Raw genomic sequence first — 16,766 nt, 5'->3', positions numbered from 1 at the left:
CGCTTTTTTGGGGACGTGCTCCCATGAAACTGGTGCAGCTGTCACTTTGGGGGCCTGCATCGCCGCAGCCTGGCGTGGGTTGGCCAGGCGACTCAACATACCCATGCTCTATTCCCCGCTCCTGCAACTATCCTACCATCCTTTGCTCCCAGTGACGCATGTAGCGGCCTGCCTGCAGATGCTCCTAAGGTCCGAAGAGTACATTTGGGGCGACTTGTACATGGATGGAAGCTTTCTGATGTGAGAGGCATTCTTCGGGGATTACGCACCAATCCAGATGGAGATATTACTGTATATTTGACTGAGGCACAACATTAAGGCTACCACTTCTAATTTTCCACTGGAGCCCCCCACACTGACCCCTATGCATACTTTATTGCAAACACCCAACCCCACACATATAGTCCCAGTGCTGTCTCGTAGAACTTAATCAGAACAAGTTGAAATGGTAGGTGGGTCGTGGTCAGCCTGGGAGGCTAGCTGGGAGTCACCCTTGGCGACAAACAATGGCTTTAGTGTTGTCAATAAACAGGTAGAATAACGGCTAGTAGTCGACTACATATAATACATTTGTATAATGTATCTACTACACCCCAGCCCAGATAAACCAATACCACTTATGCATGAATGACAGCTGTGACAGATGTGGGGTGGAGGGTGCTGATTTCCTCCACCTGACGTGGGCGTGCAATTCAATTAACAGCTATTGGAAACAGATCTCTGAAGCCTTGTCACAGATGACGGGGTCACAGCTACAGCTCACTCCACTCATGGCTTTGCTGGGATTCACTGAGAATGTGGGAGTATCCGTGAGACGATTCCTCTCACTTGGGTTGCTGATGGCCAAGCGCAGGGTGGCTTGTAGGTGGGGGTGGAGGAGGGCTCCCAAATTCAAAGACTGGATAAAAGATCTACCATTTTGCCAGAAACAAATGCCTATATATTCTGAACTTTTACCACCATCCTCCAGACCAAAGGATATATGGGATCTGTTAAAATCACATCTGATGCTCCACCCACTGGCCATGGATGACACCGGCACTTCCGGCATTTCTTGAAGTCTGGTGGCTGAGACTGTATCACGGGGATTGGGTTGACGCCAGAAGACGTGTGCACCCACTAGAATTTAAAGGGATGGGCACGAGGAGGGACCGTCCAAAACCTGATACGATCTCCTTCATCTTCTGTAAATGCGGAGTGAGCCTGAGCAGATGTGGGTGAGTGGCAGATGGGCAGTAACGGACACGACACGTAAATGGTATGTGAAAATGCGAATGCTCTTATTATCAGCTGTTGCAGACAAAGTTGTACTTGTATGAATGTTTACTCCGGAAACGCCAACCCTTGTGAGTGCTGATCTCTACCCTACAGGGTGCTGATATTACACCCCATTTTGAACTCGAGACATCGGGGACAAACCTAGCAGACGAGTCCAGGTAAGAAATCCATTCCCCAGTCCCATGCTGGCCAGCACAGATAGTCACATGCTGTCTCTGTGTCAGTGCCGATCGCTAGTGCTTTAGGATGGTCCACTAATGGGGTATGGAGCATTTGGCGAATGTTAGGGATCATACTGCATTTAGGTATAAAGCCCAGTTGATCAGTGTGAATAAGATCACCTAGATGGGGGCCCAGTCACCAACAGTTTACTAAGCAGTTAACAAATCTATATTCAATATAGAGAGCAGTCTATAGGATGTTATCTTATCACTCTACCCTTTTTGTGGAGTGGAACAAACAGGAACTCTCCCATCGTTGGTGGGAGTCCCCCGCTGCTCTTGCTGCATTATACAATGTAGTCAGGATTGGGGTAAGCGTGTCTACACAAGATGCATAAAATTCCAGGGTCAAGCCATCCGAGCCTTGTACCTTGCTCAGGGCTTTATTCGCCCCGCTCACTTCCTGGATTGTGATTTCACCTCCTAGGGATGCAGCCGCTGCCGGTGACAATTGCTTTGTACTTGCTGACATAACATAATCCTGCATGGGCTGGGTGGGGGCTACTTCAGAGCACCCATAGATGTTAGAATAATAGACAGCAAAGGCCGTATTAATCTCGGTTTACCTGTAATCCAGGTCACCCTCCCCTTGTAGCGCATCCGCAGTATTTGGGAACACTGTCAATCTGGATTTGCCAACCCTGCTAGTAATCTGCCAGCTTTATCATGCTCTGTGTGTGCCCAGGTGATATGTGCTCCATAATTGTATGCCGGGAGTCACTCTACTAGTTTTAGGAGTTTTATCCCTTCCTGCTCTTAGTCTGTAATGGGACACCTGTGCTCCCTCTGTCGGTAGTTCCAGTTTCATTAAGCGGTGCTCCTAGTGTTTGATCTCAGTGAAGCTGAGACTGGGTCCCTACTACTACCCGTATTCTCCCTAAAGTAATTACTGATTGCATTCCCTGGGGTAGATCTGAAGACTGGGTCATCCAGCATTGCAGTATTCTGCTTCCATGTTGCAATGCGGGGACTGGACAACGCCCAGGCAAGAATCATTAATAACGGGTTGTGGTCAGTGTTCCCTCTAACGTGTGCATGCTCGCCCCTTTTTCGCCCAGGCGTGCATTGTCCAATGTGAAGCTCGCACATAGCAGATCCCTCGACAGCGTTCGCGTCGCCGGACTGTGGCAGGGCAGGAAAGTTTCCTTTTATTGGCAGCCTGTGCTCGCATTCAGCACAACAAGCTCCTGTACTTGCTGCATTTGTTTTCATAATGGAGCACGGCTGGCAGCTGATTGGGGGCCATTGTGAAAATATTTCTGTTAATTGCTGTGCATGATGGTGCTGCGATTAACTGGAATACTTCCACAAAGGCCCACAATCAGCCCACAGCCGTGTTTCATTAACAAAAAAACATGCATCAAGTTCAAAAGCACGACATGTAAAGCACACACCGTGCTTTTGGACTTGCTGCATTTCTTTTAGGTCTTGGAAAAGGGATTGCAACAAATGTGGGACTAAGTGCTATACCCGAATGTAAGGTGCTCATGATGGACAAATCAAAGTTGTTCTAAATGGTACTGTAAGACCTGCCCCTCTTGTATTTTAGGGCCAGTGGGACTCTTTGCTCCAAAAACTCAGGCTGAAACTAAGGGAGGGCGGAATTTGCGTAGTCGCGCTACGCAAATCTCCGCGAAACGGTAAAAATCCCCATGAACATGCAGAAATTCTTGTTCGCAATGCTTTTTTCCTGTTCGCGATCGCTGTTTACGTGCTCGGGGGGAAATATCTTGTGAACACGCATTTTGAGAACGCGAACGAGCAAAAAATTCCGCAAAGTCGCGGAACGCAGATTTTTGGGCAATTTCGCGTTCTCCGCGGAACTTGAAATTACCCAAATTCCGCTAATTCCGCGAGCGGAACGGAATTTACCGCCCAGGCCTAGCTGAAACTACCTATTTGCAGGAAACAGACAGTTGAAGACGAGGTGTTTTAGCGGGTTTAACACACCACTCTTCCGGGAGAGATCCTGAACTCCCAAACAGTCCTCCAACACCCATCCACTGTAACTAACTTACCCAGATACTCAGTGATGACTCGTGGTTGCGTATACTATTTTTTCATTCTAAGACCGCTCCAGGCTTCTGCAAGAAGCAGAGAGTCTCCTCCTTTTATTAGTATTTATGCCAAGCCTTACCCCGGAAAGGGGGCTATCATATATCACTGCCATTGTTTTCATGTTTGTGAAAAAGGCTTTCGCCTCCATTTTGGATTTCAACAAGCTGGCAGTTTTTCTACATTGAGGAATTTAAAATGCTAACTTTGGTGAAGATGTTGACAGTACACTATTTACGGGAAGTACCTCTTTCACATTAGGGATCTGCACTCGATGGACTCGATAGCTGCCTCTCTGCTGTAGCAGAAGGTCCGCTGCTATCCATACTTAAACCATTGCTTTTGTCCTTTATTGCTGCTCTGAGGCTGTCCTATCTAGCCCCAATGATCTGAAGCTTATAAAGTTTTGGGTTCTTTGCACTATGCCATATCACCTTTGGTGTATACAAAATGATTAGGTTAATTGAGTTGATTCTGGACTCCAGCCTAGCAGTATTTCTGCCTTAAGAGATAGCTGCCATCCGCTAGAATGTGCAGCACGTTATGGCAGCTATGTGACAACTTGATTGTCTGCGTATTCTTGGATTACACGTGTCCAGGGTAGAACATGCCCTTAAGTTTGTTGTCCCTCGGTGGCATTCTGTGCCAGTACTCTGGACTGGGATATACTGTAGGAGATCATTTAAAGAAACATTGGAGGTAATGAAACATGTGTTGCAGAATGTTTGACCACATCAGACATGAAGTGTTTTTATTGTCTTATTTTTTGGTTTGCACCTGGAAAAGTAGCATACGCTCCTATTTTCAGGCTGAAGTTCATAAAAACGATATTGCCTAAAGAAGTAAATGTTTTGATTTTATTTATTTTTCCAGGAAATGTGTGCTGTAACTTTCCCATTCTTTCTGTAACCTTCTCAAATGTGATGACTAGAAGAATGTGCATGGTAGGCCACAGCCAGGAGTACACAGTTCAGTGTACCTTTTGACTTTGCTTAGTATAGCTCCAGTAGTGTTGCATGCAGTGCTTAATTTGAGCCGGTGGTTTCCGGTGCTCAGCATTGACACTTAATTGTCAACATCAGCACTTATGCCAATTCCAATTTCCAAGCTTTATTTCGATCATTACAGACCATAAAAGCAGAAGATAAAAAAGCATATGATACATAAAAAAAAAAATGTTAAGCGTCACAGGATATAGCCGATAACAATTCATTATACAACCTTAATGACAAGTTAAAAAGTTATTAAAATTTAAAAAGATTTAAAACAATGAGTTCATATTTAATAAGTTCAAAGCTATGGAAGACGGAAAAGGTACGTTTAGACTGCACTAGTGGAATTTAACAACTTGCGACGCCTAAGCCACATGGAATTAAGGAAGCGGGACACTGCAAAAACAATCGGGGGTGCGTTCTCTAAGAGCCTCCCGTGTCTGTCTGAACCCCAGGTTCCTGCATATTGGTAGGAGCCAGTACCTTCTAGCTGCAATATAACCTGGGCAAAAAAAGAAAACATGTGTAAGAGACTCTTCCTGATTCTCACAGGCCGGACAGGCTGATGGGGAGGCTTTGGTCCATTTGTTTGTAAGTGCATGAACTGATAGACAACCCCATCTAAACTGGACGTAAAGTTTCCTTGCCACAAGTGGATAGACGTCATCAAGAAAAGTCTCAAATAAATATTGGTCTTTAAAATCAAAAAAATCTGAAGTTAAACAACCATTTTTAGCATTCCTATAGAGTTCACCCAATCTAAAAACTCTGTAAGCTTTAACTAGCTCGAGGCGTGAAATAGACCGAGACGCTTCCTCCGGGTGGGTCCATAAATTTGGCCAGCCCAGTCCAAAGCACAAGTCTTTGATATGTGCCAGCCAAGATATTTTTCCCACCCCTGGAAGCCCCAGTATCGCCTTGAGTTCCGACTGGTAAACTAGTACTTCGGGTGTCGCCCATAGTCGGCGCCAAAAGGTCAAGGGTCGCAACTCAATTTCCTCATTTATGGGTCTAAGGCCAAGGTCCATGCGTAAGGGGATCAGAAGAGTACTTGGCGGTAGGCCCAAGAGTTGTCTCATAAACGTATTCTCAGTTGGCACTGTTGTCTGTTATCCTGCTTGTCTCTATTATTTAATTATTAATATAATATATATATATTAAAAATGACTACTACCTGCCGTCAGAGCCACTCTTACAGCTTTGGAGGCCTGGAATAGTCTAAATTGTCACTTTTGGAAGAGTGTGATGGTTAGTAGTTGTGTTGGTACTACCATTAGCAAAAGACACAGGGTCAAGACTGACTTGCATATGGCTGGGTTCAAACAGGAATGGCATAGGGAGCAAAACTATGGATTTAGGCCCAGATCTCTGTACTGGGGTGAATGTATGACATTGTACTGCATTCTGTCCTTCAGTTCTTTTTGCGTTTGTCACCCGAGTGGGACGGGTATGCCCAGACGTGGGTCCCGTGCTCTCCATGCCACTGAAGTCAAGATACCCTGGCTTATGAGGGGTGAAACCCTGAAACCAGTCCTAGGATGCTTATTTCCAGTCCAGGGAGGACCTGGCTTGGCAGTTGCATCCGGACTGTTCCCATTGGGTGCAGGGTCAAGGCTGATTTGCATATGGCTGATTTCAAACTGGAATGGCATGGGGAGCAAAGAAACAATGGATTTAGGCCCAGATCTCTGTACTGGGGTGAATGTATGACATTGTTCTGCATTCTGTCCTTCAATTGTTTTTGGTACTATCATTGGCAGCGCTGGCAGGGACAATGGGTGGTGCAAGTGGCAGGGGCCTCCTGTCGAGGGCTCTGGCACTTATTATTTTTACAAATTAAGCACTGGTTGCATTACAATGATTACTTCTTCTCTCAGTAGACTAGATGTAGTATTGCCTATCCAGGCCTCCAAAAATCCACTTGCCCACTCACTATGGCGAGTCCGATTTTATCAGGTGGAACTGTTTTAATGCCTAGTGGTCTTTTCTGGCGAGTGTACTTATGCTGGAAATTAACAGGTGTTCTGTTCGATCAGACAGTGAATAAGCAATAAATATGCCTTTAAATCTTGTTTTAATCTTGACACATTTGCCATCTGTTCCAGGACCACCAAGAAAAGTTAATTCTGTGCTCAAACAATCATATAGCACATTTTTGTAAAAGGAACATTTTTTTAATGTAAACACTTTAACTTGAATTCTTTTTGTGAAACATAGCCCGTTTTAATAATCTGGTTTTTTTTTTAAGCTTTTAGTTTTGTGCTTGTCCTTTCTCGAGTTTTCAATGTGACAATGTCTTCAAGTTCTGCAGGAGTACACGCCTGGTGCTGTGCCAGGACCCCCTCCAGCTGCCTGCCAAGCAGATGGGCGATGAAGGGGAATTTCTCAAGCCAATTAAACCTCACACATAAGAGGGCACCGGGCGAGCATGTGCTTCAGAGGCTGCAAGGAGGTCACACCAGTTAATTAAAAGAGCGCTGCCATTAATCTCAGGGGTAGTGGGGTTAGCAGTCATTTTAGAGCGCATCTGACTGATAACGTGTAGAGATATCACATGCATAGCTGCCAAGTGACCCAATCTAACACCATCATCTATTCCTAGCTTTTGAGCCGCCTGCGCATTGCATCTGGGACTTTGAGTCCCTTGCTGGGAAATGAGAAATTGAATGTCCCAGACGCAAGATTGCTGCTAGATAAGAACAACATATTTTTTGTCAGGTGTGAGATCGCAAATAACGATTCCCAAAGGTAGAATTACAGAAACTCGCACTGCAAACATTGAAGTTTATTAAAAGGAAAACGTATTTATTTGTTAACTGCTGTTCAGTGAGGACATGCCCCAGGGGCAAGTCGACTGTATAATGCGACAAGACACAGTGATCATGCACCTTGGAGCATTGACATCAACAGCCCCCCAGTACAACAGCCCCTACCTCAGGTAAGTTCAAAACAGAATAAAAGCAAGCACACAGCTGTTTCTTTATTAGCGCTTACCTGTCTTGAAGTTCCAGCTTAGTCTGGGAGACCGAGGGCGCCAACAATATGGAGGCCAGAGTCAGACTGGCAGCATTGTGAGTGCAGCAATTTCCGGCTCCTCAACTGCTCCCAGCCTCGCTCACTGCCCGCAGTCGCCATTTCAGATCATGACTCCACCCCGTCTTCTCCTCCTCACTCCAGCTCCTCTGCTCTCCTCGAAGGACCTGATGGTGTGTAGTGCACGCACTCAGGGTAGGAAAAAAATGGAAAGTGGTTCACGTTGGCTTTGTGCCAACATGAACCTAACCAATTCTGGAGCTGCTCTCAGCATGAAAGAAGCCCCAGGATTTGTTTGAGCAGGCTAACCTAGCACTCCTTTTGAGCCTAGGTCCCTGTGCTTGCAATACCTGGCAGGTTAACACCAGCTGTACGTTGTGCAGTGTGAAAGCGCATGTCTAGCTGGCCGTTACAAGACAGCCAGCCAATCGGACATGCGCACTGGGCAGGTATCAACAAATCCTCAATCGCTAATCTAACATCAAAATGCGTGGCCATTTTTATGTAGCGAGGATGTGTGCAGTGGGGGTGTGATCTATCTAAAATCACATCAGCCATGCCGTTAAAATCTCCTCCAAGTAACATAGGGTAATGATGTATTCCAGCGAGGAGAGGCATTAGGGAGGATAGGAAGGATAGTTTCGCCCACATTGGGGGTATAAATGTTCACACAGGCTATATCTTTGACATCCAGTTTGCCTGCTAATATCATATAGTGACCTTCTCGGTCTATGATCTCGATCTGCGAGAGAAATGGGGTCCTTGGAAGGATACAAACCAGCACCCACCGCCAAAGGCAGAGTACATGGGGTGAAGATTTCCCCCCTTCATCACCTCTGCAGCGCTAGGCCCACAAAGCAGTTCTTTTTAAGGTATCTGTGAGGGATGATGCAGATATATCACCTGCAGTCCCTGTGCCCACCCACAGTTGTTTCAGGAGTACCCAATTGGTGCATTCCAGATCTGTGGCAGAATAATATATGCTTGCTGTGAGAGCTGATGCGCCATATGATATATTTCCATCTTTGGGAGTCTCAGTCCGCCTGAAGTAGCAGCTTGGAGTTGGACATGGCCAGTCCTGGTGTCTCACCTTGCCAGAAGTATGTTTAAATGGCTGCGTCTATTAGGCATAGTTCTGATGGCGGGACCAGTATAGGCAGCATGCTTAAAATGTAGTTAAACCTCGGGGCTACCACCATGTTTGCAATTTGGACTCGTCCCTATAGCGACAATTGTAGCTTGCTGCAATAAGTGAACTCCGTGTGCATTTGATCAGTCACTACAGTCCTATTGTCTGTGATCATCATTGAAAAATCACTAGTAATCAATACTCCATGTTATTTCATCCTGGAGGGGATTTACTAAAATGGCTGTGCACGGAGGGCTTCCCTCTTGGTATAAGATCATCAAGGGTAAGACTTCATTTTTAGTCGTTCATTTTGTACCTAGAAAACACTGTAAAGTCTGATATTGTAGTGTGGTTCCAATAGTACCCTTTCATGCAGGACCTACACAGTTTACGGATAACATATACTGTGGGCTTGGTGGCAAACTGACTCTGTCCAACCCCACCAAATATGTCAGCCTATGTTTTCATATTAGCTAACTCGCAGTGCGACTAGCATCTCCTGTTATCAGAGAGATTAGTTTCTGGCAACCTCAGAACATAATAACTTCAGACTTGTGGAAATAATATAATACTTTTCACCCTGTCACTCGTGCTTGCTTGTTTTGCTCTCTGAGAGATAAACAGAAGAAACAGTCGAGCGTGTTTACAATAAGAATTTATTGTACCGTTGTTGTTCTCATGTAAAATAAGTGCGCTGCTACAACTGTAACACAGTAGCAGAGATATAGAACCAGCAGTACAGTGAATAGAAAGGAATAGTATTGTTCTACCATTTTGCAATTCTCATGAACACATACATGAATATAAAATGCATTTATAAAATAAAGTGCGTACTCCTACGATGCCTGTCTAGATGTACCTAAGTGTACCTAGCATGTGAGTAGGTGCGAAAGAGTCTTAAGAGCCAAGAATACCACTAGGATTTAGTCGAACCCCCATACCTGAATAGTGAGAGTGTGGGACTTCGTCCTGGAATTGAGTTGGACACCCCGCAAGGGATCGTCAGACCACTGTCAGCTGGAACGATGGCATGCCGGAGCCGCAGCGTCTCTGGTCAGTGTGTCGGCCTTGAAGTCTCGGTTCCCTCCTGCCCACTGATAGCAAGAGGTGCTGTATTTATACAGTCTATGTGCGTGTTTTCCACATTGTTCAGTATGAGGATGACGTTGGGGATTAAACGTTGTGCGTCGATGGGAGAGGTGAAGTATACCTCTTGGAGAGTGTACTCATAAATTATTCATATGTGCTAAGGATGACGTCTTAGCAATATCGATTGGGAGAAACCCACCCTCAGCATGGAACTAGGTGAAAGGTTTAGTCCATAAAAGGCTACAGTCCTTATAAGGCATTCTGTCCATACAAGGCAGTCTGTCCTTATTTGGAGTTATGTCCTTATAAGGCTCGTTCATATGAAATGACGGGGAGATGATGTAGGGAAAGTGTACGATGTTCCCTGGACCTCCCTGATATGAAATATAACAATATGGTGAACATCCGTGCTGGCAGCGAACGTTCTGGAGAGGCTAAATTGATGAGTATGTTGTCCCCATAGAGCATAATTTTCAGGTTGCCGGCGCTGCTTTCAGTTCCCAAATGTCTTCTTAGCAGCTATGGTGAATGTGAGGGGCTCTATGGCTCTCATAAAGAGTATGGGTGAGACAGAACATCCTTGCTTCTTGCCACGTGCAGTGGGTTTCTTTCCCTTACGCTCTTTCCTGCTTCTTTTCTTTTCTGGCATCTGTTGTCATCCAAGTGCACACTTAACATATGTGTTGTATGCATGTTCAGAATTTAGATTTCCCTAAGTGTAAAGAGTCAGAAAGTCTCTAATATTATGCATTTCATCCCTAGCTTTATCAGCATCTACGTTAAACACAGTTATAAAATGACTGCACTGCCTAGAGCCCATTGGAATGTATGACTACAGAAAACTGCACCTGGTACACCATCATGGCACATTAGATCTCTTAGTTAATCCTTTCATGCATGCAGCAAGTCCTCTTCTCTAATGATGCACATTAAAAACAAGATGCATAGGTTTTCTGTTTTCAGTGTCTATGGGTTCTAAATAGTTTTTTCCCCCAGTGTTTTACTAAGTTTAAATAAATAAATCTTTTTTTTGATCTGTAAACATTCACTGGACTTGTGTTTATCCCCCCAAAAAGTTGTTTCTTTCTCTTGTTTATTCTTATTGCCGTTTCTAATATCTGTCTATCTTCTAACTCTTTTTAAATTTGCTCTTTCAGGTAACATTACATTTTTATGCTCACCTCCACACTTGTCTCGTTTCCCATCGATCTCTTTCCAACAGTCTAATCCCTCCACACAAGCAGAACAGAGGTATGTTTGTATCTCGTTAATATTTCATTGTAGCAGGCGAAAGGTTAATGTTTTGGCATTTAACACCCCTTCCTGTTCCTCTATTCTTCAGACAAATGGCAGAGTGGCGGAAATGTGCTGCTGTAGGAAGGACCAGCTGAAATAGTATAGACATTTGGTGGCCGCACCATACTTTGAACCATTTGTCGGTGCGTTTCGCTCCATTAATTCATTTTATTTTACGTTGTTGACCGGTGCCTATGGGATTTTGTGTGTATTTGAAAAGCAGTGCTAAGCACGTGGGCCTTTGTAAAAGCTGTGTAGGGACTGTGTACTTGTCGGGCAAGTGCGAGAGTCGCAGAAGGCACTTTATCTTTGTGTGATGTGCAGTGTGCACTGTTCTGGTGCATTCTCCATCTTGTGTAAACAATGAGCGCACCTCAGTATTGTTCCATTAAATGTGGCAACGGTGATTTGTACAGGTGATGTTGAAAAGCATGAGTAGGAGGAGATACCCATGAAAAGTATTGGGAATCACATGGTTCAAAAATCTTGTTCAAAGGCTTTGGGGTAGAAAAGGAATGTTACAGCAGGGATATGCTAGCGAGGTGCAGGTGAATAAATGTAAGAATCGGTCCTACCTTTATGGATGAAAGCGTGAGGGCAGCCAAGGTGTAGGAGGTAGGGGCAGAGCCATTTGACTTGAATGTTTCGGGTGCTGGACATGGTCCAGGAGTGAAAGGATGCTAAGAGGCTTTGGCTCATCATTCGTTCCCTCGCTACGCAGATGCACCACAGCTGTCAACTAGTAGGCCGCCAGGCTAGTGTGCTATCTCAAGCTCTAAAGTTAGAGGTGGAACAACTAAACAACACACTAGCCCAGCCTCAAAACTGGCAAACTAAAAATGGCTAAAGAATATTTGAGAAAAGTAATACCACAAAGTAAATCTAAACAATAAACTGCTGCTCTACAACATAATGTGGGAGTAGTGAATGAAATCCACGCACCTCTGCGAACAATCAGATTTGATGTATGGTGCAACATTCCAATGTTCACCCTGCTGTCTTGGGTCTTCAAGGTCTATCTAATACTCCAAGAGCTGTTCTTGTTTTAACAAAATCTTGACCATATGCCTCTTCGTAAAGCTGTAACTAGTGTATGAGTGCAATGTGTGTGCCTTTTAAAAAAATCTTTTTACTAAGTTGCTCCGTGAACACTGGTAAATAACCACCTTTGCTGAAATAAATAAGATGTGGCATGTTCAACAGAATTTTTAATTAAATGTCTGTGTACGGTGTATGTATGAAGGTACTATGTGCCTTCATACGTTTCAGAGGTGGCAATGAAGAGATGTTTTTACAATTAAAATGTGTATGCACGTTCCAATATGTTTCCATTTAAGTAATGTTAACTTTCTTTACATCCAACAGAAAACAAACCTTGAATGTACAACATGTTTAAGACCAATGAAGATAATACTGTAAATCTGAAAAAACGCAGTCCGCAATATTGAGTTCCAGTGTCAGGAAAACATAAGTGCAGTCAGAGACAGATGAACCAAAACATAAACTGACAGATCCTGGATGAAGCAGGCACGGGCAATTTCGTGATTCTACGAGTCTCAGCTGTGCACCTCCTTGCCTCAAGATGAAGAAATGACCTCTAGAAAATTAAGACAACCCTGATAAACCACCTCCTTTGTAAACATGTCCAATACCAGCTATGATTGTGCCAATGTAGGATGTGATTACAGCACTGCTTTCATTTCTAAAGTGATACCAAACCATTATTCAGTGCTAGAGGTGTATTGTAAATTATTTCAGGCCGTTCCACAGCAACCAGAGAAAAGCACAATGGAATGGAGCCAGACAACTAAAAGCTAAAGTAAAGAGGAGTTATGCTGTCTAATATACAGAGTACTGTCCCAATTTGCACTGACCAGAAGGAGAACAGATCTTTACCCGCAAGCATGCAAAACCATTTTCCAGTCTAAATACACAATTGCTCACAAAGAAGCCTTACACACATTATAAGTGTGGCAAGTAGTTGGTGACCATTACACTTTGTTGTTAAATCGAAATGCAAACGTGCAAAATATCACACACATACAGGGAATGTGAGAATAATACAAGTGCTTTTTCAGCCATGTTAGCCCATCAGGAAGTACAGTCATGGGATGTAAACAAATATATACCAAACTCAGAGACACTAACACAGAGAGAAGTATCAGACACATGCTGTGAGTGCTTTAGTTGGTCATCAGAACTAATGCACTCTCAGCAAATGCACACAGGAGAAAAACAATTCAAATGCACTGAATGTTTAAAGGGCTTTATTAAATTATCAGTCCTACAAAGACATCAGCGAACACACACAGGGGAAAAACCATACCATTGCACTGAATGTGTAAAGAGTTTTAGTCAGTTATCATCTTGCCAAAAACATCAGCAAACACACACAGGGGAAAAACCATATGATTGCAGTGAATGTGAAAGTAGTTTTATGTATTCGTCAACATTAAGGAATCATCAGCGAAAACACACAGGGGAAAAGCCATACAAATGCAGTGAATGTTTGAAGAGGTTTAGTCAATCGGCACACCTAAAACGGCATCAGGGTACACACACTGGGGAAAAACCCTTTCATTGCAGTGAATGTGGAAATAGTTTTAGGGATTCGTCAACATTAAGGAATCATCAGCGAACACACACAGGGGAAAAACCATTCAAGTGCAGTGAATGTCTGAAGAGCTTTAGTCAATTATCAGACCTAAAACACCATCAGAGAACACACACAGGGGAAAAACCATATCATTGCAGTGAATGTGTGAAGAGGTTTAGTCGATTATCACACCTAAAACAGCACCAGAGAACACACACTGGAGAAAAACCATATAATTGCAGTGAATGTGGAAAGAGATTTATGTATTTATCAAGACTAAAACAGCATCAGAGAACACACAAAGGGGAAAAATCATTCAAGTGCAGCGAATGTGGAAGTAGTTTTAGTGAATCTTCAACATTAAGGATTCATCATCGAACACACACTGGGGAAAAACCATACCATTGCAGTGAATGTGGGAAGAGCTTTATATATTTATCAGGATTAAAACAGCATCAGAAAATACACACAGGGGAAAAATCATTCAAGTGCATTGAATGTGGTAGTAGTTTTAGTGAATCGTCCACATTAAGGATTCATCAGCGAATACACACTGGGGAAAAACCATATCAGTGCAGTGAATGTGTGAAGAGGTTTCGCCGATTATCACACCTAAAACAGCATCAGAGAACACACACGGGAAAAACCATTCAAGTGCAGTGAATGTGGAAAGAGAATTAGTCGATTATAACACTTAAAAAGGCATCAGAGAGCACACACAGAGGAAAAACCATTCAAGTGCAGTGAATGTGGAAGTAATTTTGATGAGTCTTCAACATTAAGGATTAATCAGTGAACACACACAGGGGAAAAAACATACAAATGCAGTGAATGTGAAAATTGTTTTAGTTACTGTTCAGCCTTAAGTTATCATCAGTGAACTCATACAGGGGAAAAACCATTCAAGTGCAGTGAATGTGGGAAGAGCTTTAGTCAATTATCACAACTAAAACCGCATCAGAGAACACACAAAGGAGGAAAAATCCTTCTAGTGCACTGAAAGTCGAAGTAGTTTTAGTTACTATTCAGCATTGAGGTATCCTCAGTGAACACACCCAGGAGAAAATCGATTCAAGTGCTGTGAATTTGTGAAGAGCTTTTATTTCTTATCAAATCTACATAGACATCAGTAAACAGCCAGAGAAAAAGCCATAGCATTGCAGTGAATGTGTGAAGAGCTTTTGGCAGTGAATTTGGTAAGGAATTTAAGTACTTCAACAATAATACTAACCCATCTGTGGACGTACACTGAAGAGAAAAAGTGCAGTTATTGTGGTATGAAGGGATTATAGAAAATGATAAAATTACAATTATCTGGGACATTCAAATACTAGCTGAAAGAAGCAGATGTTAGAAGACTGAACTAGTAAGAAAGAAAAAAAACAAATATATTAAAAAATTATAAAAGTGTCTTTACCCTACTGTTAATCATTTCCCTACTTTTGGGGAAAAAACATGGAATACCAGAATTCTTTTGGGAGACTATATGGAAAGAAACATTGTTGGTTTTTATTCTGTGAGAGAGTTATGACAAAAAAACCCAAGCACACCTGATCATGTTACCTGTAAAAGCAACACTATGAACAATGCTTGGATTTACAAGGGTATTTTCAGCTAATTTTATAGATTAGTGATAAAACATAAAAACCGAACTCACTCAAGCCAATTTAACAAGCTCTCACTGGAGAATATTCCTATCTAGTTGTGGTGTTTGGTCATTTTATGCATCATTAATGGTTCTGTGACAGTGACCAGAGAACAGTGTAGAAAAGCAGAAGTGAAAGCAGGAAAATGTGAGCTGCAGCTCTCTGGGTTAATCCTTGTAGTGCATGACATTTACCTCTGAAGCTCTGATGTAGAACAAATGATGCTCTTTTCCATCATCATTCAATCAAATCCGAGGAGACCGAGAAGTTGAAACATTTTGGTTATCAACAGGTTTGTGAAAGCTTGACGGCTAGGTAAAAATTGAATCTTGAACAGTAAAGAATTCCAGTGCTTAGAAGCTAGAATGCAGAACTATTGACTCTCTGCTTTACAGTTCTGGTCCCTTGGCCTAGAACAGAAATCGGGATTCAGAAGAGAAGAAGCATGAATGATATTTATTTCTGACACAAATAATATTCTGGGTTTGTGTTTATGAGCAAAACGAAACCCTCATTTTACAAAAACCCTGCTCGTGTAGGCTGCCCTCTGAGCAAACAGAGCTGCAACAGGTGTGTGATAGCCAGGCCGAGCAAACTTCAGATGAGTGCAGGATCAATAATGAAGGTCACAGAGCTGCAGCTGTGTGATAGCCAGGCCGAGCACAAGGCTTCACATCAGAAGAGTGCAGGAATCATAATGAAGGTCACAGAGGTGCTGCAGCTGTGTGATAGCCAGGCAGACTTCTGTTCACCATAGATGAATTATTAACGAAGTCTCCGGCCCACATGCTTTGTGATTGCCGGGCCGTGCACAGGCTTCTCTGCAGAAGAGTGACGGATCATTAACAAAAGTCACAGAGCCTCCCAATGTGTGATAGCCAGGCCGAGCACAAAGTGAACAAATCACCATTGTACATTCGTGGGTGACAGTTGTAGATAGCAGATGGAGCTGCATTTTGTAATGATTGTCCTAAAAAGGAAATTTAAAAAAGAGATTGATTGTACCATACTATTATATAGTTGTAACCAATCATGACACTGTAAAATGTACATAATAATTACTAGATTTTACATGGTAACAAAATTGTATGTTTTTTGATATGTAATAAAACAAAAAATAATTTGGATTTATAGTATTTGACTGCTGATTGTAAAGAAATGAGATTGCTCCCCTAAACTTTCGAGATAATTTGTGCTTTCTGCAGGGAGTCTACAGAAGACACACAAATGATGGAGGGAATGCAGAACAAATCAAACATTCACCCCCAGTCAGGAGATCTGATTTAAATCCATTGTTCTTTTGCTCACCATGCCATCCCAGTTTAGACCCAGCCATATGCAAATCAGTCTTGACCCTGCTCCTCATTGGAACAGTCCTGCCCGAACTCTCTAAACTGGGGTGCCATGGTGTGCAAAAGAACCATGGATTTA

General features: G+C 43.1%; 1 protein-coding gene across 1 annotated transcript in view; it reads left to right on the top strand.

The window, feature by feature from the left end:
- LOC146838971 (uncharacterized) overlaps nucleotides 1-16,462 on the top strand; it is a 33,824-nt gene extending 17,362 nt beyond the window's left edge. The window contains exons 2-4 of the mRNA XM_085603018.1: nucleotides 10,955-11,048; nucleotides 11,140-11,236; nucleotides 12,459-16,462. Of these exons, the coding sequence (XP_085459144.1) occupies nucleotides 13,108-14,352 (1,245 nt within the window). The 5' untranslated portion in view covers nucleotides 10,955-11,048; nucleotides 11,140-11,236; nucleotides 12,459-13,107 and the 3' untranslated portion in view covers nucleotides 14,353-16,462. The remainder of the gene's footprint in view (nucleotides 1-10,954; nucleotides 11,049-11,139; nucleotides 11,237-12,458) is intronic.
- The last annotated feature ends 304 nt before the right edge of the window (nucleotides 16,463-16,766 follow it).

The sequence above is a fragment of the Triturus cristatus genome, chromosome 4_2 (assembly GCF_964204655.1).
Source record: "Triturus cristatus chromosome 4_2, aTriCri1.1, whole genome shotgun sequence".
Lineage (NCBI taxonomy): Eukaryota > Metazoa > Chordata > Amphibia > Caudata > Salamandridae > Triturus > Triturus cristatus.
Note: the sequence above shows the minus strand (reverse complement) of the source record. Positions and strands in the feature narration are given on the sequence as shown.